The sequence below is a fragment of the Anabas testudineus genome, chromosome 14 (assembly GCF_900324465.2).
Source record: "Anabas testudineus chromosome 14, fAnaTes1.2, whole genome shotgun sequence".
Taxonomy (NCBI): Eukaryota; Metazoa; Chordata; class Actinopteri; order Anabantiformes; family Anabantidae; genus Anabas; species Anabas testudineus.
The window spans coordinates 8,212,675-8,235,767 of record NC_046623.1 but is presented as its reverse complement, the minus strand read 5'-3'; the positions used below and the strand labels follow the sequence as shown (position 1 = coordinate 8,235,767).

Sequence of the window (23,093 nt, the reverse complement as noted above, 5' to 3'; positions counted from 1 at the left end):
AACATATTCTCCCATCTCCCTGTACTCCCTGTTATTTTTTATTCTCTCCTCTCCATCTGTTCTTCTTTCTCCTCTCCCGACGCTCCCAGGAGAGGGAGGTGCAGACTCGGCGGCAGATGTTGGAGGAGGAGCGGAGGAGGCGAGAAGAGGCCGAGAGGAGGCTTCAGGATGAGACGGCCCACAGGCAGAGGCTGGTGGAGGAGGAGGTGAAGATGAGAGAGAAACACTTCTCCCAGGTCAGTGGAACAGCGGGAGGAGACGGTGCTGAGAAGAAGAATGAAGAGGGGAGGTGGAGGGGAAGGGAGGAGGTTTGGAGAGTCGGGGAAGAGGATGAGAGGCGAGACACTAAAGAGAGGCTGGGTGTATGGGAAGATCAAAGATTGTCAGGGAAGAGAGAGAAAGAGGAGGGTGGGGGGTGGGTTGAACAAAAAGTATAATATGCATATAATTCAAGCTTTCATCTTGGTTGATTGTGTCTACCAACTATAAATATGCTCAAATATAATTCACTTAGCTCAACTTAAATCTGCTATAATCAATATTTTTACATGAGCAGTGCTTCAAGTGTACACGTGTAGTGTTAACAAGGTTGCTTATAGTGACAATATGTAAAAACATCAGCTTAATACCATGTCACTAATGGACACCATTCAGGCACCTAAAACTGCCATCTGCTGTTTCATTACATTAAAGCAAAACAAAACATCTTCACAGGCCCGTCCAATGACACGCTATCTACCCAACCGCAAAGAGGAGTTTGACCTGCGTGCACATGTGGAGTCGTCCGGCCATAGCATAGATACCTGCCCCTTTGTCATCCTCACAGAGAAGATGTGCAAGGGCCACCTGGTGAAGATGGGTGGCAAAATCAAATCTTGGAAAAAACGCTGGTTCGTTTTTGACCGTCTCAAGAGGAACTTCTGTTATTACGTGGGTAAGAATACAGTGACATGTCATCTATGATATGAGCATACATCTGATCAACTAAAGCTAATTTGTTAGTTTATTAAGGTCATTAATTAGTTATTTTTAAAAACATATTAAGATTGTCAATTAAATTTGACCTAATGTGTGTACTTGATAAAAAAGAGTACGGTTTGACATTCCCAGATACTAAAAAAAGACAATATCAATTGTTCAGTTCAGTTTCACACTCGGTAAGACAAGGGAACGTTTAGGTGCCGTTTAAGACTGGGTGAAGAAAACTGAGCACACAAAAGCACATGTTCTTCTGGGACTCAAAGTTTTGATTTCAACCTAATAGCTTCCTGATTAGTGTGGAAATAAATATATGCTGTTTATTTTAAAACACTTATATGCTCCACATGAAATCACTGACTCAGACTGATGTAGTTCAACAAAAAGGTACAGTTATTAAAGCCGTTAAATAAAAAGAGTTCATAATCTGTTTTCTCTGTCTAACCAGCATATACAAATGCATTAAATATATGACTGCAGGTGTCAATCTGTAGCGATTAATGAATTTTATTTTGCTGGTTTACTAATAGTTAAGTCTAAGAATCCTTCTGCAGTATGTTAGGATAATCATTTCATGTAGCATGTCCGAGATACCTGTGAACGAGCTTGTCACTGATAGTGGCAGACGTGTAGGATATTTTGAACTTCCCTAAAAAAGGATTACTGGGACTATATGGTACATACCTGAACTCTTGCAATTGTTTTTTTTTTAGTTTTCTGTGCTCTGTTGCGTTTTCTTCATATAGAGATGCAGACGCCACATCTTAGGAGGATCGTAGGATCTGAAATATGAGACAAAGTTTAGCTCCAAATCAACCAATTCTCAAACACTGTTTAAGAGCAACGTAACAAAACAAAAAAAAAACTCTTTCTCCTTCTTGCCTATGGGGTGAAAAAGTTGCACCCTCTATAAAAGGCTTATACTCCCTGCCCTCTGTACCCACAAGACTATAAGGATAAGGGACGTAAAGCATTAATACTGTCCACTGTAAGCCTTGGCCGTATTTACAAAAAAAAAAAAAAAAACACTACTTAAATTTTGTGACATAAGAATCTACTTGTAAGTGATACATAAAAAGTTTATGTTGAAAATTTTTCAGCTGTAAAGCAGGCTAAGAGCTGATTTATCTGCTTCACCTGTCAGCAGCGCTGAGGATCTTGTGTGGGATGTACACTCTCTCTTACTGTGTTTCTTAATAGTAAACTCAACTTTTTGTCCCAAGCAGCATTTACTCATCTAGATCCAAACACTAATTAAAGCTGCACTAAATGGAATTTTCTTCCTTGGTCGTCTTTGTTAAACGTAAACTCAGTTTGTACTTCACATCTATCAGAAGTCCCCTAGATTTGAAATGAGAGCAGCGGGTTTTCTTAATAATCCACAAGCATGTTATGAGACATTATTTTACAATCAAGTTCAAAATGGAATCCAAGTATCTTTTCATTACTGTCGCCCCTTTTCTCTTTGCTCTTCTCCCTCCACTCACTTGCCTAGCCTTTTCACCCCCTCACTCCTGACGAAGATGATGGTGATGATGGTGATGAAATAAGATGCAATACTTTCTCTGGATGTGTTTTTCTTGGGGAGGAGGCTAGCTCCTGGCTTGTTCGTGACTAATAAAACGAAACTCACATTTCAAAAACATTTATCTCATTACTAAGCAGATTTGACTTATGGAAAAGGGAAAGCAAGAGAAAGTGTCGGACGTATTTCAAAACATTGCCTTAATTGTTGCTGGATGTTTGCTTCTTGGCCGGGGCGTTTGAGCGTGCACGGAAGAGACAAAAAGAAAAGACCTCTGTTTATTTGGACAAGAATTCACTTTTGGAACAAATTAAATTGGAAGAAAAAGATAAGTATTAAATGTGCATAGTTTAACCTCAACCTTGCAAAACGCTACAGCAGTCCAGCTACTGCGTCCAATAAGCATCATCCGCAGGTTTCCCTCCAAACTCAGTGTAGAGTGACTCTAAAATGCATTCTGTGAACAGAGAACAGCGATCCTAAGCACTGGACACAAGGTTAGACCAGCTAGAAGGGAAATTCTGCTCTGAAAGATCAAATCCTATATTCAAAAGAGGCATTTCTTTTTAAGATTTAAAAAGCATCTCAACCTCGCCAGCAGGGAAAGGGCTAAAAAAACAGAGACAATCCACAAAGTGAAAGTGAAGAAAACAAGTCAGATTAATAGGATGGTAAAGACTTCAGGCATAGCTTGAAATAGACTTGCACTTTTAATTAACTTTTATCTGATACAGTGGTGCTCATATCTATTCATAGATTTTGTGTTGCTGTGAAAAAACGTTAACACCTTTCTCCCCCTAAAAACAGTTTCTGTGCCTGGCTCCTCCATCTAGATTATTGTCCTTGTGTTTTACTTATGGAAGGATTTGATTTATTTTAACAAACAAGATTAAGGAAGATAATACATTTAAAAGGATATAAAGTTCTTAATTAATCCAATTAACCTACATTTAACAATCCTCATACATTCAAATATATCAGCTATTCACCATTGAACTGCTCTGACCCTCTGGCTATCTTAGGCTTAAACTGTGCTCAGTGAAGTCATCGCTAATAGAAAAGACACTTGGCTTATTAATCAAATTTCTGAAGAGTGACATAGAACAGTTCTCACACAAGAATAGAAAATGACATTTTGATCATTTGAAAATGATAATAATAATTTTGTTTGTTTACAGTTGAAATTTTATTTCCCCTTATCCTTCTGCCAGGAATCATCTACTCAGTATATTTACTGGTATTTCCATATGCATTTTATATATGCAAATATATGTGTTTATTAATTATTCTTAATAAACAAAACTAATATTTTAGATCCATAGAAAACTGAACTTATTTTGATGTCTCAGATGACTGTGTCAAAAATATGAAGCCATGTCCTTTGAGACAGAGTACTATATTGTGATCCCAGATTTAAAACAAATAAGAAATATTTGTATATTTACAAATATATTTAAATATTAATAAAATACAAAGATAAGAAAGTGTCCACTATTATTTGACCAAAAACAAACAGATACATGTAACCCCACATCACTTGCTGGTTGTACTGTGTGGTGTTAGGGCTGGCAGAGGTCTTGCATCAGTAGAAGGCGTAATGTAATGTTTCTTAATATATTTTTTTCTGTTTCTTCTCTCAGACAAGCATGAGACCAAGCTGAAAGGGCTCATTTACTTTCAAGCGATTGAAGAGGTTTATTATGATCATCTGCGCAGTGCCACCAAGGTAAACACTCCTTCTTTATTACTTATAAATCAAACTTCCATCAGCAATTAAATGTTTTGCATGAATGTTTATAATTTTTAACCAAATAGTTTACAATGGATTTATATTCAAAAGGTTATTTATTCATATTTTAAAAAGTGTGCAGTATTTTACCTAGAAAATACTATATAGGAAAATATCTTGTACCTGCTCTGCCTTTAACAATTAGCTTTGATAAACTTTAACAACAATTAAAATGTAGTTTTTTTTAAGTGTACATGTACTAATTTTACAATGAAACATCCACAGACATTTCTTTTATCTGTAAACATGTCATCATGACTAAGAACCTGCTTCCAAATTGCGTGTCTGTTGTACATAAAGATCGGACTGAAGATATTTTTAGCGACGCAGAACAGATCTTTTTCTGACTATTAGATACAGTACTATGTATACAATTATATGCTTTGTTGTTCTCACAAATGTCCCAGAAGAAAAAGATGCAACAGGTGCAGCTTTCCAGTCTTTAGTCTAAAATGTCCCCCCTTATCTCCGTGACCCTCTAGAGCCCCAACCCATCTTTGACTTTCTGTGTTAAAACCCACGACCGGCTCTACTACATGGTGGCTCCGTCCCCAGAGGCCATGAGGATCTGGATGGATGTCATAGTAACAGGTGCCGAGGGCTACACGCAGTTCATGAGCTGAGGGACCACTGGGTGACGGATGTGGAGGATGACAGGGACTGAGCGAGCACCCAGACACCTGCAAGCCAACCTGAGCTGCTCCCTGCCGGAGTTGGAGCAAAAACCACGACACACAACCCCGTGGTGTATAAAATATGGGGGTCTGAAGAGATGAACAAACTGGTGCTCTCATAAAATGGTCTGACGCTGTTAAGTGAGGGACGATGTATTAATAACAAAAATGCATTTATTGTATTTATCTTGCTGCCACTTTAAAAGGAAAATAATTTCAACAACCTGCCAGTGGATATATGAGGGAAGCGTATGGACAGAACTGCATCATATTCTACTACCAAAATGTATTATTAATAATTACATTATCACTTTGAAGATTTCTTACTTCATAAAAGCTCAATCTGTTTACACCTCTGAAGCCGACCTGTGCATGCAGTGACTGATGACTTTTTTTTCCTTTTTGATACATTTGTACTTTTTGAATTTTTGGTTTGTTAACTTTTCTTAGACAAAATAATATCTTAATATTTCAGACAACTAAAAAGTAAGCACACGTTATTAGCAAATATTCAAAAATTATTTTAAATACTTATATGTTACACCTTCAGTTAAACATGGCTTGAAGCCAATTTTTTCTGTAATGTTCTGTCAGATTTTTACAATACAAATGTTAATATCACTCTACACTGTATATTTCCAACACAGCATGAATATTTCTGTATTTTACATAAATAAATCAAAGACAACAAATTATAGACTAAATATCACTAAATTATAACTCTATAACGATATTGTACAATAATTATGTACTGCACATGTAATAAATAAAAATAAATATTGCATATTGTTTTGTTTGTCTGATAAACTAATTTGTTGACAAATTGGCTAAACTGAACACATTCAGTTGCTTCATTAATTAGTGTTTCTCAAAAACAAATCATTAATTACCAGCTTCTCCTAATGAACTACTACTGCAACTACTACTACTACTTAATTAAAAGCACACAATAGGTACAAGTTCTCTATTTGCATAAGAACAGTCAGGTGGTTTACTTGGTTAACAGGCTCGTTCTAGTTGTACTTAAAACACACCTCATATGTATTTTTGGCTTAGCATAATTAATTATATGGCTCATGCTGTACTTGAGAGGCATGTAAAAAAACTGAATTGGAACTACATGTAATGTTAACATGCATGATTCAACATTGAGAAATTCTGCATCATGTAAAAAACATCTCATGGAGAAGACGCCTCAAGTTGCCAACAAGTTCTTTATGAATTCTGTCATAAAAAATATACTGTAGGATATATATGTTCGCAGGGCATATTTTTTCATGCGCTTGGTTTAAATCAACGAAAGAGAGGTGCACATGCAGATAGATAATAATATATGACGGAGCTGTGATGAATTTATTGAAGGGATGACTGGAATATTTAACACACATGTAGGTAATCATGGAAACACACCTTGTTCCTGACAGGCACTAATTAGATTCAGCACTTAAAATGTTAATTTTAAATGGTTTGAAGTGAAAACATATAATTCAACCTTCCTCTATTCACTGTAAAAAATGTTTTTCCTTCACTCATACACTTGGCAACTTTGTTGACAATGTTCACAACATTTGCATTCCTCTGACCTTGGGAGAGATTTTCACGTATCATGCCTTTCAGTATCTTTGAGGCTCTGCTAAGCCCTTCTGAATAATAAACCCATCTTTGAGAGGGCAGTGTGAGCTCATTTATGTGGTGATCAGCATGAGTGACACCCAGCCCTATTGTTGGTGAAATATTAATGAGCTAGGGGTGATCTCTCCTCACTTTCACAATTGCAGACTGGACTTTTCCCCAGGCCATTAGATCACAAATAAGCTAATCAGGCAGTGAATTAGTAAAGTTCTCGCACGGTTTTGTCAATATTAATGGGCGATTTTAACCTTGTCTGAAATCAACCTCAAACATTCTGATGAAATAGAGATATCTCTCGGCTCAGAGGGTAATTTTATAGCATCACCTGTCAAAAACTTCTACTCCCACATGTTTTACAACATTTTTACTATAGACATTTGTAATTTATAAGGCTTCATATCCACATGTGAGTTCAGAGTAATTTAGGAGATTAAAGAGAAAAATCTCCTGCCCAACCTCCGAACATGCCCACACACGCACACATACATACACCCGAGATGAAAGCGTCTTTCACTAAAAGCATCTAATGCGAGAATGAAAGTTCAATATTTAATGTTTCCCACTTTGAACAAATCATCCTCACTCTCTTTGAAGGGAATGAGAAATGAAGTCAAAATAGGGTACATGTTATGCAAATCATTAAATTACAATAAAAGATACATGTTTTGGGGATTTCATGGCAAGCACAACAATGCCATCTGAAAAATATCTGGAGGGGAAACGCACCAGCGTTGACCTAATGAGGCCAGTGTACAGTAAACATAGAGTGTTAACACCACAGCTTCATGGCAGGGAGGGATTTTAGTCTTGATATGCTCTTGTATTTCATTGACTACCAGCCATGAAAATTAAGTAGTTTTAAGTGTCACTATACATATATCATCACGGTATCATGCTCCATCCTGCTTGAAACAACCCAATTTTTAGATTCAAAACGATTTTTCTAATTGGAAAAATAATTTGTGACTCCTTTAAATTTTAACATTTCTGGTAAGCTATGTGTTTATTATATATTGTTGACCCGAGTACACTTATTGGCTTCTAAGTTTAGTCCTGATTTAGAGTTCAATAACTATAAACTCTTGATAAAAACGCTTTCTATTCAACTTATAAAGTAAAACTGATCTTATAAAATAGGAAATATGATATAAAATATGTATTTGTACAGTAATAAAGCAAAGTTTTAAAATATCAAACTTAACCAGATGAATTCACTTTTAGATTTTAACATTTATGGTCAACATAAAATAAACTGAGCGGTTAAGTGCTGTTGACTGCACTGTGCAAGTTGCGTTATGAGCATGAAACATATGGCTTGAATGAATGACTACTGGCTGTGTAAAGCACAGAGGTGGTAGACACTGGGTCTCTGGGGTTTTAATTGCTGTACAGAGCAACTTGACACAGCTTGAGTGCTGTGATCGACACAGAGGAACCATTAGGGACCTGTTTGACATGTTTGCTTAAAGAGCTAAACATTTTAAAAGCTGAAAAGTGACACGAACAGAAAGTCTGATTCAACATCTGGAAGATTTTTTTTAATTTCCACTATGATTTCTTTAAATTAGTAAGATTTTTAACATTGATGTAATTTTTTTTACAACATGGATTGTTTTTCTTTTATGATGGCAGGTGAGTTTTGTGCGCCATGCCTTCAGTAAGATGCCTTTAGGAGTTGGAGCTGTTAGGAGTGATCTCCTAAAAGCGGTTTCATCCCAAAGGAAGACAAAACAGACGCTGTAGTCCTTTACATCAAACACCTCTAATTTACCATGAAGTCCTTGAGGAACAGTAAATAAACAGCCATGTGACTAACTGGTTCACATCTGTCACAGCTGAATGCAAATTAAGCATAGTCCTAACATTCATGAATGAAAAATGATAGTATGCTTGTCGCTATTTTTGAAATTTGATTAACAGTTTTTATACCAAACACAGAAACAAATGAGTAATTTGTAGGCTGAACACACACAAAAACATCCACAAATCCCCTCTGAGAGGCTTCCATTCACAAGTTGTAAGTGAATTCCATGTTTTCTTCATGTGTTCAAATAGGGGCAAAAGTTGAGGACAATAAATTCTGAGAGAGATGATGATGAAATGATGGTGTAACCCTTACTAACATGCCATACATGTACTTGGCATGCAGCATTGACTTTTCTGACTTCTCGGCTCATACACAATATTCAGACAATGAATATGGGTCTCAATTGATGGACAGCCTCGTCTCTCTATAGAAAACTGATAATGAACACCTTACATATTTCAGAAGTTTGAGTTGGTCTAAAGTTGTTCATGTTGTCTGACAGCTTGTCCTTAAATCAGCAGTTACTAAGTGTGTGTGTTGTTTCGACAACAACTTTAAGGTCTAGGTTTTTGCAGTGAGACACGAAGCCCTTTGGATGATCTAAAGCAAGAGAAAGAAGTGAAGGTATTTTTCTGTGTAATTAACTAATTTTACAGCTTTTCCTAAATGATGATAACGTAAATTGTACTTAATAGTAGAGACGACAGGGAAATGCAGCAACGCTGCCATGAACAGCACCTTGGATTTCTCTCATGAAGTGCAAACAGGAAGCCCTCTGTGGACCAATTAATACAGACAGAGAGAGCAGTCAGCGATTTCCTGGGAGACCCTCCAACTTCAGCAGTTACTATCTCAATCTGCTCTCCATTACGACCGCATTTATCTAGATTGCATCAGGTTGCTTTTCTACAAACCTCTCAAAGCTCCACTCATACGGTACCACACAGTGGGCATTTTGCTGAATAGCCTGTCTGTATCAGGGCTGTCCCTTTAAATGACTCAGAATAACAAAGACTGACTTGCACAGAGTCCTACGCAGACCATTTCACTCAAATCTTTCTAGAGTAACACTACAAACAAAGGCCATGTTTCACTTTGTGTGGGAACTCCTCTGCAGTCATTCTGGATAATGTTATGTGCAGTCAAGTTGAGGGTGTCTTTGAGAGTCTTTACTTTTACTTAATTCACAGACATGCCACTCAGTGGACAAATCTATTAGAGGCTAGACGCTAGTGTCCCATCAATATGCAAATTCAGCATATGGTTTTGACAAAGTGATATTGTCACTGAGATGCAACTCAGCATATGCGATGGAGAAATGGTTGGATAGGGAGGGGTACAGAAAACAGAAATGAGGTGGAAAGAAAACAGTAGGTAAGGAGAGAGAGAGAGATGTAAATCCCATGGCAACAGCAACCAGAAAACAAGTCTAAAATAGGGGGCAGTGTCCGTTATTACTATAGCAACAGGAGAACAGCACATTCACTCAGCTTCGGGATTTGCTAAAAAAAGATAAACAAAGCTTTATTCCACATTTAATTATTATTGACAGCCATTACTAGAAAATTAATTTGATTCCAGCAGTTTTGTCTCATTCAATTAACAACAAAAATAAAGGTTGTTGAATAAGTATTTTAAGATAAACAAAACAAAGAATTTATCTTTTATTATTCACTCACTCCTTGAAATTTCATCAATCAATGTCCTGCTGAATATGATGCTCTTAACTATTGATTAAATAAGTTTAAAAAATGAAAAAGTGATTTAACATACTTTCAATAGACTAACTAACTTAAATCAATACCAATAGTAACACAAAGAGACTGCGAGCCTATGATAACAGAACTGATTATAGTGCATCAAATAACACAGGCTACTGTAGTCAGACTTTCTCCTCCAAAGCCTTGATAACCACAAGCGGCTCTGTGTGTGAATGAGCTCGTGAATGACCTGTAACACGAGATATAAAAGCTTTTCGCAGCTTCCCAAACTGCAGCAGTGATCTCCACGCCCGGTTTGTTTACCTGAAACATGTGCACAGACTGCACTACAGGAAGAAAAACAACAACACACAGGCGAGCAGCACAGCGATGCTCTGCCTTGCCTACCATCGACCAATCACATTTCACATGGAGCCGAGTCCAACCAATCACAGGCGGACAATCTGAGCAGGCGCAGCCAATCGTTCGGAGCGTAGACCACTGATGCAACGCACATGCAACAGTCTCGTACTGAACAACAAAGTGCGTTGTGAATCAAATAGTCCCCCTCCAAAACAATACCATGCCTCGTAGGTCAGTTCAGCGTCGGAGCTGTACACATCCGTGTTCGCGTACATCAAGCCTCTCAGCAGGTCGCAGATATTCGCTTTTAAGCAGCGCTGTACTTAAACTAATGGCAAAGACACGGGCACTGCCCCGTCTCTATGGCAACAATGGGCAGTAAGAGAAACAGTGAGAGGTTGTAACGCGAGTTAGCAACTTGATTTCTCATCGATTTACCCCTTAAATACTATTATAATATTATTTATCACAATTTATGGTAAATTATTGACATTGAAATGGTGCTGCCGTGGCTTTTTTCCCTAAATACTTTACAAAAAAACCAAAAAAGTAGCCCATTAGATACCAAGTGTAACGCTACATATATAGTTACTCAACAGAACTTATTTTTGTGACCTTTGTTGCCTTAAACGTGCCGGAAAGTCCACGTTTGCGTCTGTTTATGACCAATAATACGATTCCAACTCTTATTAAATGTTGCTGTTAATTATAAAACGACGAGTACTCACTACTTTCACGCCACAGCACTGCTGCGGCTGGTGGGACGTCGTTCGGTGGGAGGGTGGGGGCGGAGGGATCTGAGCGGCACGGTTTGTCCTGGTGACGCACTTGGTTGCTAGGTGTGAGTGAACTGATGCTTTCTCACAATTAAGCTGTTCCTCAGTTTACAGGTCGACCACAGCAAAGCAACAACTCGTCCGGATATTCCGAGCTGAAATATGGCTCTTTAAGTTCGTGTACTTGTTGGAACCGAAAAGAAGTCGTGCTTTGCTTCAGCAACGCACCCTCAAGTGCTCTACTATTTTTCTGCAAGAATGGAGTAAGTGAAACTCTCTCTACTGGCTGTACAGCTGTGCAAGTTTTACTGTGTTGTTGTTGTTGTTGTTATTGTTGTTGCTACAGCTCTTTGTTGCACCTGAAATGGTGTGGACCATTTTCTCGCCTCATTTATCTGCTTCATAGCCCATAAGATGTTCTAATTTAATTTATTCAAATAGACTTTTTTTTTCTCACTCATGTTGCTTTAATGACTTGCTTTCCAGGATTTATGCGGACTTTGGTTGTTTTGACATTAATGTGTATCAGGGTTAATATTAGAAAGCTATAGGATTGTATGATGATAACTTCTGCATCCTTCCCATGTCCTGTAAACTGGAGACTATCACGTTTTCATCCCTTTCAGTGACATATTTTGGCACATATCACACTACTGTAATCTAAACTGCTTAAGTGATCAAGCAGATGTGATTAATTTAAGAGGATGGTGTCATTGGAAATAGGTGATCTGCATTAATCCAATTGAATGACCAGGGTGTCTCTTAGAGTACTTCTCGTCAACTGTTGGGCCCGTACAGCATCACAAGGTCCCAGGTGCTTTGAGAACATACAGCACATTTTGCTTTGGGGCATTTCAGTCCCCAGTGGACACAGCTCTCACTTCTGTATTACCGACTGCCAGCACCGATAGAGTTGTTTTCATTTTACGTTTTTGTTGGTTGTTGTTTGATGGTATATTATTTTGTAACTGATATTTGCTGCAAAGTGCACGTTTAATAGAGCTTAAACGTGCACTTTGCTGCAAAGCCGAGAACTTGTTGGTGGTTTTATTATTGTAGTCAAAACAGATTGAGTCATTCTGGGAAACCTACTGACAGCAGTCAGGGCGATATTCCTGTTTCCATTTGTCAAATAAGTAAGTTCGATCTTTTTTAGTTGCACACATTCCTGATCCCTGTTTGTGTTTTCGGTCTAGGTTTCATTATGCTCACCCAGCCCTGCTGTCTGTGGCCCATCTGTCAGACCCTGCTTGCTCTCAGCATATGCTTGGACTTGGACTGAATCAAAGCACCAACAGACAAAATGATGGCAACATCAGCTCCTGTTTGGAAGACTCTTCATGTCTGCCCAGCAGACCTCCTCGCTCTCTCTCACCCACAGGCTAACCACAGCCAATCACAGGGGTGCAGGGGGGAGGTGTCAGAGGAGAGTCAGCACTTAATTGGTGAGTTGCAGCGAGTACGCTTTTTTATATTTTTCCCCATTTCAGGTGGGCTCGGCACTGCAGCACATTCGTCCTTCTTGAACAGTAAGTAATAAACTAGCTACATGTAAAACACTGATATGTTCTAACTTTGTTTTGAAAAACTCTTGCTTTGCATCTACTATTTTTGATCTGATTATGCTTTTAGGAAACGGCTACTTGCACTGTTGGATGACTAATATTGTTATATTTGCTATTTTTTAGCCTTAATGTTTTTCTTTGCCAGACAGCTTTTAACGACTGAATTTTTTTAAAACCCTCCTAAATAGGTGATGGTCTCACTGACTGGATGACGGAAGAAGTGGATTTCTCCTCGTACCTCCCAAACCCTCCTTCCCCTCCCTCCTCCACCAATGCATCCCTTCCCCCTTCACCCCTTCAGAATGATATCCAGGTGCCCTCTGACTTGGAGGTCATGACCTCTCTGCTGCAAGAGGAACTTGCCCAACTAGAGGACTACTTCCTGTCTGAACCACTGCCAGATAAAGGTCCGAGGCTGGGAAAATGTGACAGGGGTCCACTGCCGGCGGGTCCTCAGCCTTTCAGTCAGCTGCCATATGCATCATACTCTTCGTCCAACCAATCAGAATCCAGCCCGCTTCTTGTTACCCTGGCAACCGGAGAACTGGACCTGCTGAGTATCTGTGGTGGGCCCATTGGGCGATCCAAAATACCGAGACACACCCCATATAGCTACAGTCGCCCCAATGGGTGTGGTAGGAAAAGAGTTGATGGTATGAGGTTCAGTGAAGGCTATGATACCAATTTGTTGAGTTCCAAAGGAAATATCTCAGGTAACTCAGCAGTGACCCTTACAGGTAATTATGGCTGTGTGGAGGACGAGCAGCTGGTAGGAAAAAGCTACTGTCTGGGCAGTGCAGTCGAGGTGAGAAGATGTGCCGTTCTACCCAAAGAACAGAAAAATTGCTGTTTCAGTCAAGATGTGATAGGTGGTGCAAAGGTTGTTGGTGGAGGATTTGGCTTTGGTGGATCACTTGATGTCCCACACAAAAAAGAGGATTTGCTGATGTATAGCATGAGGGAGGTCAGCGGAGGCACTGGTAACAGCGAGGTGCTGAACAGCATCAAAACTAGTGTGGAGGTGACAAAAGCCACCGTTTCTTGGAAAAGTGAGAGCAATGAAGGTTGTTATCTTCCAGCAACACCACAGTCTGAGGCCTATCATGGCTTCTTAGGCAGCATCAACGAGCAGGTCAAAACAGAGAGTCTACAGATAGGACAACATGATTTACACTGTAACTTCCTTGAGAATCAGGGCCCAGAGTGTCTTTTAATGGCTAGGGAGAGTATGAACTTAGAGTCTTCAGGACACAGACAAGCATGCAGGCTGAAAGAAGACCACAGTGCTGTGAAATACGAAGTGGACATCATTCCAGTTGAAGGCGGGGAGCGCAAACAGAAAAAGAGAGATCAGAATAAAACTGCCGCTCACAGGTAAGTTTGAGTTTTTTGCTGGACGAAACATAACTTTTAACGTAATTACACAGGTAAGCATCTTCAATAAATCTTCTTTTCGCTTATTGCAGATATCGCCAGCGAAAAAGAGCAGAGTTAGATTCTTTGGAGGAACAGTTGCACTGCCTGGAAGGGAGGAACCGGGAGCTGCGGGACAAGGCAGAGTCTGTAGAACGTGAAATCCAGTATGTGAAAGATCTGCTGATTGAAGTGTACAAGGCCCGCAGCCAAAGGCTCAAGCAGGACACAACAGCGTAACACCAAGCTTCTGCAAGTACATTTATAGAGGATGTAACAGGGAAAAAGGTTTTGTGTCATTGTCCAGAATTGAATGTTATTTTTTTTTTCTTCATTGCGGGCTGGGTAAATGCATGCTTTGCTAATGTGAATTATTTTTCACATTTTAAATTAACACTCTATCCAATGCTTCCATTGCTTTCGCACTCTAATCACTTGAGCCTGCACTGTGGCATTGCAATGCTTTAAATGACAATCATTTCTAATAGATCTCACACTGCGTGACTCTAATTGAATTAGAGTTATTCCTGAAAAAGTAATGTCATTCGTTATGCAGGTTTAATCTTTTTAATAGCCTTACATTGGAATTGATGTCAGCAATAGAACTTAATGTTTTTTATATTTATGTTTATTTATTATTTATTTATGCATTTGACTTGAAATGGAAGAGGTAGTCAAATATGTTTTTGTTATAACAAAAATCAAAACAGCATCCTTTCATTTTGACATTTTGAACACTTCATCTTTTAAACCAAATACTTTTCTAAAATAATTTCTAGCCACCATGGAACAGCAAATGATATTTCAATTTTTTATAACCATTATAAAATATTTAAATTGTGTTTGTATATGTATTGACTTTTACGGAAAAAAAACTTGGTCGTACAGAAAAGAAAAACACATTTTCTCGAACTGAGCAAAAATTTTATGTAATTTTTTTGACAAAGCAGTTGATTTACTTCAAGTTTAATATGATCCCAATCCCTTTTACTAAAGGGAATCTACATTTTGCCCTGCTTTTTAGGAACACTATTTGGTCCATTTTAATTTTTTGTTTTACTTTTCTGGTATTTAATTACTTTTATTGCAACAATTTATCTGTTGTTTTCAGATGGCGAATATTGTCCAAATGATGCTTTTATGACCAAAAGTGAACTCATTTAATATTGGAACTGTTTGGAAGGTGGAAACTGACATTTTGTTGTGCTTGTTGGAAGTTGGTTATTATTGCAAGCACACTGTTTTGCAGCTCAGGATATGCAGTTTATCCTAAAATACTACAAAATATAGCTCAGTTGCTCATGACGGAAGACATGGTAATATTTCACAGACTGACATTTTTCCTAATGTAAAAATTGGTTTTCCTTATGTACAAATACTGTAACTATTGGAGTTTTAGCAGCCTCCCTCTGCATGTTTTTCCATTAATGTATTCTCTCTCTCCGGAATAGAACATTTTGGTTTTCAGAAATAAATCGGAGATTCTTCCTCCAAACTGCTTGTTAAGGCAATAAGTTTTCTAGGCCTCTGGCTGATCTGCACTAATTTGTAACAACTTTTGTATATTCAGGGAGTGGAGTGTGTTAGCTTTTTCTTTGTAGAAAATTAACTAAAAAAACCCTCATTCCATTATTTGTTTAGGCTTTTGCAGAGTTAGCTTTGGTGTAAGAGGAAACTGTGAGGTTTTTTTTTTCTAATTCATTTGTTGCTGTTCTACTAAAATAACTGTTACTGTTAAACATGTCTACACTGAGGATAGATGTTTTTTTCTATGCATATGTAATTTAAGACAATCTTGAATAGAAGCGCCGAAGTATGGATATTTTTATTTATATTGTTTATTCAGTTTTTGGCGAGATTGTATAATGGTGCACAATTAACTCCGATTGTTAAAACCAAAAATGTGGAACGAAGGCACAATTTCCAAATCATTTAAAAGCACATGATAACGCTTTGTAAAGTCGAGTTGATTTAATCATAAATACACATCGACTGTGTGTCGTCAGTTTCTTTTTTGCTTTGAAAATAAAGTGTGTCATCACCTCAGTTCGTTGTGCTTCTTTTGAGCATCCACCTGAAATGGACTCTCCCTTCTCATGCCGACTCTTAAAATCTGTCACTAATACACACACGCTGTGTGATGGAGATTAAAAACCCGACTTGGCTTTTCGATGCCATAAATTCCTGTTCCTGACCAAACCGGGGTTGAAACCTGCAGGGCCCGACAGACCCCGACAGACCCCGGTGATCCGAGCCCGCGGCCCTGGACACGTGAATGAATGACAGTTATTTATTGTTTTAATAAATATTATTATATTACTTTTTCTTTTCAATCGTGACTCATTTAATTTAACAGCCAGTCTTTCGAAATATTTGGCCCGGCAGACCGTCCACCCTGAGACCACTGATCCGGATCAGGAAAGACGTCAATCTAAAGAGAACTATATTAGATTTACTACATCGCTGAGAAGATGTATGATGGAAATAATCACGTTTATTAATCCACTTATTTGCGACACCGTCTGACAGCTCTGGCTGAGAGCGGTTATATATGTAGGCTAAAGTAAAAAATACAGAAGAGGATGCGTTGGAGTTTCCTATCAAAGTGGAGCAAGTGGTGAAATTAATCAGCAAAAGCAAACGGTTTTATTTCCCAGCACACGGCTACAGTTTGAGAAGGGCTTCAGTTTTTAAGAAAAGGTTTATTTTGATTCTATTAAAATGTTTTTTTTTTACTAAGCAGGACATTTAGTTCACCTAAAAAAAGTCCAGAAGCAGAAAAACAGAACTATGCAATGAAGTGAGGATGATTATTTCCTGTAGTGCAATACCACTGCTTAAGAGAAGAGGAACTAAGAAACCACAAGAATTGTCTGAAGATAAGAAAAATCACTGACACATGGCATTTGGTCTGAAGTTACTTTCTGATCTGTCTGGACTCTCTCACAGCAGTTCAATAAGCTGACCATAGTCACATTGTGGAGGTGCATGTTGAGAAGCGTCAAGAAGTTTCTTACTGGCATGGAGGGATATCAGGACCTTTAAAATAAATACAAGGGAAAGTCACTCATTCAAATATTTGTGTGTAAAGTGCAAATACACAATTACTGAATTATATAAAATGTATGACTAAAAAATACAATAATATATAACAAGCAAAAAACTATAAAAAATGAATGAAGACAATCTTAATGAAATTAATTGGGAAACCTTGATTGGATGAAAAGAAATACTGTGAACTGTTTTCTTTCATGAAGAAAGCTTTCTGTAAGTTTAACATCTGCCTGTCTGAAACCTGTTTGTTTAATTACCTGGCGTATTGTGTCCTGCTGGCTGTACAGACACAGGGTTCCTATGGCAGCTTGTCTCACTGCATTATGGGAATCCGTGCAAGCAGTTTTCAGAAGTAAGCTCGTCACATCTTTCTCCAACAACATGAACACAGCACCATCAACATTTACCAGGTTTCCCAGGGCAGCACAACAGTGACGGCGTGTTAGGGCATCTGGGTCAGTGATCAGAGACGCCAGCAAGGCCACTGTTCTCCTGGCTTCCGCCATCCACCTGCTCCCCTCCTCACTGTCCACTCCCTGTTCTACTACAGAAGCCAAATCTCCTGCCCGTCCACTGTGTGAACACTTGTTTTTATTTTGTTCCTTCTCTTTGCCGCACCCTACAAAGTCACCGCCCTTTCCATTGGACCTACCTATTTTAAACCCTGACCCTGCTGCAATATATCCCAACCAGTTACCAACTGCCCTGCAAGCCATTCGTCGGAGAGGCAAACAGGGATCATGAAGACAGTTTATCATGCTTTCGAAAATATCAGGCTGCAGGTTAGGTGGCCTGAATGGATCCAAATTTGCCAAAAATCTGCATGTGGCAACCCTTATCTGGTCATAAGTGTGATGCAGTGCCTGGTGGAGTACTGAGGCCTCCAGGTGAAGCTGAAGGCAGGCATGCTGAGCAGAACGGGCTATTTGGGACATCAAAGTCAGGAGCTCCACAGCAGAGCCCCACAACATATCCAGCTGCAACAAGTTAAAGAGCAGGGAGCTGGCAGTTCTCGCTAGTGATGTCTGGTGTGTGGAGGCAGTGAGCTGGCTCTTCCTGGGTGGCATGAAAAAATCATAAGCAGCTTTTCTGAGGTGGGACACAGAGTGCTCAGGGTCACACAGGAGCAAACGGCTCAGCAGGGAGAGAGGCAGCTCTAGTAGCGGAGGAGGAAGAGTTTGAATTACCTGCCAAGGCATATAAAACAAAATCATCAACCTGTCATTGATCAAACAGCTGACAACAAACAACATGATGCTCTAACCTAATTACAGAGACGTTAAGATGTACAGTAGTATGCCTGACATGAGCCTATTGCAAGAGTTATCCTGTGTTGCATCAGAGAATTATGTTTGCCAGCGAGGTTTTAAGTGGAGCATAGGAAGGCCCTCACCTGCATGAGACTTGTGACAATACCACAGCTGTCATACAACTGGAGAACTGTAGACATGGTGTGTGGCGACAGGTCCAAGGCAAATGGAAAACACAACAAGTGGCAGCTTAACTCAGACACACTGTCATGACTCAGATCCAACTCAAGTCTCCCAGGACTGCCTTCTGCAAACAAATGAAGACTGTAGGGTATAAAATGGGTTATTGTTAGCTCCAGGTAAAGTGGACGTGCTGCTCCAAGATACATGGTACACGTGAAACAGTAGGTCAATCTGTATACTAACCAGTCAGTGCCCAGCAGCCGGCCAAGAGTGTATACACATTTTGATTCACTCTTAGAAAACAGAGGAATGCATGAGTATGGATCCTTGGTGAAGACAAGCAGTGACATGGACAGAAATGAATACAGCCCTGGTGGAAAAAGAAAATGAAAAACTATGTCAACCGCTGACATGTAAACCTGTTTTCAATATGGTGGGTTTCACTCCATGCATATTTACCATTTGCTGTACAGAAGCGTGAATCTGCAGCAGTCACTGTTAGTGAAGAACCAATTTTTTTCCATAGATCCAGGAAGAGAACTGGATCTAAACATGATGACTGAGAGCCATTTTCTTGCTAGTAAAATTTAAAAAAAAAAAATAGTTTGGTCTGTGGTATTCATTTATCAAACTTTTTTGAATCACACTGTAGTTATTGTCTGACCTCAGAGAGTGTGTGTAGAAGTAAAGAAAGTAAACCATCACAGTGTCCCCAGCCAGAGGGAAGAGAAAGTTGAGGCTGACAAGGCAGAGGAGAGTGTACGACTTTAGTCAATGGTGAACCAATGCATGAAAAGCTGTCAAATTATTGCAGAATATTCAGATTCAGTACGTCATATGTGTCCAAGAGCAGGTTCCTCAGCAAGGAGGTTACAGTGTCCAGATCAAGCTCAATATCAATGAGTTGTGTTAAGAGAGACAAAACAGAGGCGGCCAAGGGCTGAAAAAAAAAAACAACAAAATCAACTTGGTCATACAACTGGCTACAGTCACACAATATACAATATGTGGCAGTCATGGTTGACATTAACTATTAACGAACTTTAATGGGGACTTACTGCCAAAGCAATGAGGTCTGGATGACTCAGAATAGTGTGGAAGGGCTTAGTAAACTCTTCCAGTCTACAGTAAGAGAACAGATGATGAGCTGCACTTGTTTGAATGACTATGATGCATGATAGTCAGTGCATGTATACAGTGTTTCACAAAAGAACAAAATCAAACCTATGTTCTTCTTCCACCCAATCACAGTGCTTCTCCCAGTAGATCAAGAGTACTACTATAATTTCTCCAAGTGCTGGCACACTCCATTGTTGCTAAAAAAGAAAAAATGTAGAAGAAAAAAAGTAAAAAATACTGTTGCAAGAAAAATGCAATATATATAATTTAATTTCAATTCTAATGATTAACCTTGATGAAATCCGGGTTTTTTACAGTATCATGGATCAGCTCAAAGAGAAGATGGGGTAAGGTAAGTTCTTGGCCAATTTGGTACAACTTCTCAAGTTCAGAGCTCAGAATCAGGTTGCATAAGGTCTTCAGTGGTTGGTGAATCTGCCACACGTCTTTAACAAAACCACTCCTTAGCTGCCCAAACAAAAGAAAAAGACTGTATGTTTTATTGTTATGAATTAGGATAATTTACACACATTTAAAAAATTGTACCTAGTTACCTGAGCTTTAAAAGCCAGAACCTTAGCTTTAATTTGTGGTATGATGGTGTTGTAGTTTAATAGTTCTTTCTGCTGTTTGCTTGGATCTGTTTCTTGGGCCAATGTCTCCCAATACTCCTCACTGTCATCATCCTGTAAGAAAGTACTGATTGTGAAAGGCATATTTACCTTTAAGACAGCAACCACTTTCTTCATTTCCACAGCACGTTCGCTGCTGGAATTAGCTGGAACAGAAAAACAAAACAACACACTGACCTGCTTGTGCAGTGTGGTCTGACTGTCCTCATTGCATCTGCGTACTAGCTGCGGACCGACCTCTACAGAAGGGAATTCTTGTTCATAATCTCTGCTGATCTGGCCCCTGCAGAGAAAGTAACCGTAACCATCTGTTTTTTATAGTATAATGAATCTTTAATCAGGACCATCCCACGCACCTGTGTTTTCCTCTCATGCAGGCTTGAATCTTTGGCTTGGGGATTTGATTGTCAGCTGACATGAATGGGTGACCAGAGATAACAGAGACATCACTGGAGGGGGGCATGGCTCTAGAGGATGCTTCCGCCATTTCGGGGTTGGCCCTTTCATTTTCCACTCCATTGTTTTTTTTCTGTTAATGTACATAGAGATGCATAAAGCTCCTCCATAAATTACCATATGACTAACTTAAAAAAAAAAAATCATCTGTCACTTACTTTTGCACTTTCTGCTAGTTTCCCCTTATTACTGTTGTCTCTCTGTTCCCTGGCCTTTCGTAATAAGATACTCCCTCCAGAAGCTGGTACTGTCTTTGCTGCAACTTGCTGAAGTTTCAGCGCCACCATGTCCGGGCTCGGTGTGACTGTCAGAGGGCTGACGCTTGTGTCTGACAGCACTGTGTCAACACAGCAATATGAGAAGAAGAAACTGTTTAATAAAATTGATGTAAAAAAAAAAATCTCAGATCAGTGTCATGCATATTTTTTCTCAGTAAAATAAGACTTCACCTAGGACACCATCAGCAACAAAGGGATGGTGCAGGAGGTCTGGCCATGACAACCGCTTTTGAGGATCTTTGGTCAATAAACCCTTAAGGAAACCCTGCAAGGGAATCATCATAGAATCACTATGATATTATGTGTCATACACAAAACCAAATGCCTATTTTCCATTGACAACTTTCAAAGACCTATTGCTATAACTGAGGATTCCAAGGACATATTCTGAGTTATGTCTGTTTACAGTATGATGGTTTGAGCCCCTGAGGTGCAGTTTACCTTCACATGAAGTATCCTATAAAGCTCTAAATGTGACAAACAAAAATTGTATGTTTGACTTTATAAGCTAAAATCCATGCTACAGTCCTGCCTCAAAGCCCGTTCCATTTCATACATTGCAGATGCTGGGTTTTATCCAAACATAATACAGCTCTACTATATGGAAGTTGTACTGTACCATGCAGGTGTCGCTCATAGTGTCTGGCCATTTTACTTGGTCTCCCACAATAAGTTGCACCAGGTGGAAGATGGAGTTAGTATAAAACGGAGGCGCCCCCGTGTGGAGTTCATAAAGGATGCAGCCTAACGACCACAGATCAGCAGTATGGTCATATGGCTTCTCTTCCACTAGCTCAGGAGACATGTATAGTGGTGTTCCCTTGATAGATGTCAGTACCAAGGTGGAGACACTCATGGCCCTGGCAAACCTACAACAAAAATTATTTCAGTGATTATTAAGTGATTGCAAAAATTATTATTAGTTATGATAGAGAAAGAAATATCATCTACCTACCCAAAGTCACATAGTTTCACCACCCCACTTTTCTCCAATAGTATATTTTGAGGTTTCATGTCACGATGGAGAATGCGATGGGAGTGTAAATAATACAAAGCTGAGACCAGCTGGCAGGCAATCTCACGAACCTTGTAAAAATGGAAGAAAAAAAAAATCTAACTATATGAAACCATAAAGAGTGAGCAGGTAATGTTTGCCACAACTGTGTAGTGACAGTGACTGTACCTGGCTTTCTGGTAGGAACCCATCATCCTCAAGAATCTGGAACAACTGACCCTCTGCATACTCAGTTACAACCACAACCTATTACACAACAACAACAACAATGTTCATATGCGAGGACTTTAAAATGGTTTTGTAAAAAAATAAACTCTGTGTGTCAAACAGGAAGTTATAACGTACACACCTCAGTTTCAGTCTCGAAGCTGTCGAAGAGTTGGACAATGTTTGGATGTTGAAGACCTCTCATGATGTCAATTTCTCTCTTGAGACTTCGCAGTTCCTTTTCAGAGCGACCCACCTTAGGCATGAACTTCAGGGCCACCACCTGATGGACGCACATGGACAGACAAACGCTGTGGCCAAACAAAGCAGACAGTACTTCCAAACTATGCTCATATAAAATAGCTACTTACTTGGCCAGTAAATTTCTTTCTTCCCTTGTAAACTCGACCAAACGAACCCTCTCCCACCAGCTCCAAAACATGATATGAATTCATATCGACAGCTGGAGGCTAACTTTACGTTACTGACTAAAACTGAACTTCTCCAATCTGTTGGCGTCGCTAAGTTATCTGCTGGGACAGCACACTGGAGCATACATGGCACATGTAAGTTATATTATTATTGAAAAATTCTAACTTTACACTCACAAGTCATGTCTAATATCCGACTGCAGCGTTGATTTAGAGCGGCACAGCTTCCACTACTGTTTAGATACG

General features: G+C 39.2%; 3 protein-coding genes across 11 annotated transcripts in view; 2 read left to right on the top strand and 1 right to left on the bottom strand.

Moving 5' to 3' along the window:
• phldb1a (pleckstrin homology-like domain, family B, member 1a) overlaps positions 1–5,002 on the top strand; it is a 24,905-nt gene extending 19,903 nt beyond the window's left edge. For all 8 annotated transcript variants that reach the window (XM_026371494.1, XM_026371493.1, XM_026371492.1 and 5 more), the window contains 4 exons: positions 90–236; positions 715–934; positions 4,144–4,229; positions 4,775–5,002. In XM_026371494.1, the coding sequence (XP_026227279.1) occupies positions 90–236; positions 715–934; positions 4,144–4,229; positions 4,775–4,915 (594 nt within the window). In that variant the 3' untranslated portion in view covers positions 4,916–5,002. The remainder of the gene's footprint in view (positions 1–89; positions 237–714; positions 935–4,143; positions 4,230–4,774) is intronic.
• stk36 (serine/threonine kinase 36 (fused homolog, Drosophila)) lies at positions 228–23,093 on the bottom strand. Of its 2 annotated transcripts, XR_003299583.1 has the most exons (22): positions 22,788–23,093; positions 22,559–22,699; positions 22,378–22,455; positions 22,150–22,280; positions 21,814–22,063; positions 21,366–21,459; positions 21,075–21,253; positions 20,817–20,989; positions 20,638–20,743; positions 20,383–20,514; positions 20,120–20,296; positions 19,934–20,025; positions 19,768–19,831; positions 19,542–19,649; positions 19,374–19,448; positions 19,169–19,286; positions 18,953–19,079; positions 18,670–18,850; positions 17,534–18,463; positions 17,170–17,261; positions 1,663–2,960; positions 228–356 (listed from the first exon to the last, which is right to left on the bottom strand). XR_003299583.1 is itself a non-coding variant. In XM_026371499.1 (21 exons), the coding sequence occupies exons 1-21, from the start codon at positions 22,869–22,871 to the stop codon at positions 2,933–2,935; spliced, it is 3,360 nt and encodes a 1,119-aa protein (XP_026227284.1). In that variant the 5' UTR covers positions 22,872–23,093; the 3' UTR covers positions 941–2,932. The 2 variants fall into 2 exon arrangements, 1 of the variants encoding a protein (XP_026227284.1); XM_026371499.1 differs by lacking the exon at positions 228–356 and having other exon boundaries at positions 941–2,960.
• Positions 11,203–16,268, top strand: atf5a (activating transcription factor 5a). Its single transcript, XM_026371502.1, has 4 exons — positions 11,203–11,507; positions 12,441–12,689; positions 12,998–14,183; positions 14,276–16,268. The coding sequence occupies exons 2-4, from the start codon at positions 12,548–12,550 to the stop codon at positions 14,460–14,462; spliced, it is 1,515 nt and encodes a 504-aa protein (XP_026227287.1). The 5' UTR covers positions 11,203–11,507; positions 12,441–12,547; the 3' UTR covers positions 14,463–16,268.

Bases quoted from the DNA above. Each gene is read 5' to 3' on its own strand.
- atf5a (XM_026371502.1), top strand. From the start codon at position 12,548: ATGATGGCAACATCAGCTCCTGTTTGGAAGACTCTTCATGTCTGCCCA. The intron at 12,690-12,997 runs GTGAGTTGCAGC...CCTCCTAAATAG, and splicing joins GGAGAGTCAGCACTTAATTG to GTGATGGTCTCACTGACTGG. The intron at 14,184-14,275 runs GTAAGTTTGAGT...CGCTTATTGCAG, and splicing joins AATAAAACTGCCGCTCACAG to ATATCGCCAGCGAAAAAGAG.
- stk36 (XM_026371499.1), bottom strand. From the start codon at position 22,871: ATGAATTCATATCATGTTTTGGAGCTGGTGGGAGAGGGTTCGTTTGGT. The intron at 22,281-22,377 runs GTACAGTCACTG...CATTTTTACAAG, and splicing joins GGTTCCTACCAGAAAGCCAG to GTTCGTGAGATTGCCTGCCA. The intron at 20,026-20,119 runs GTTAATCATTAG...TTTCTTTTTTAG, and splicing joins AAAACCCGGATTTCATCAAG to CAACAATGGAGTGTGCCAGC.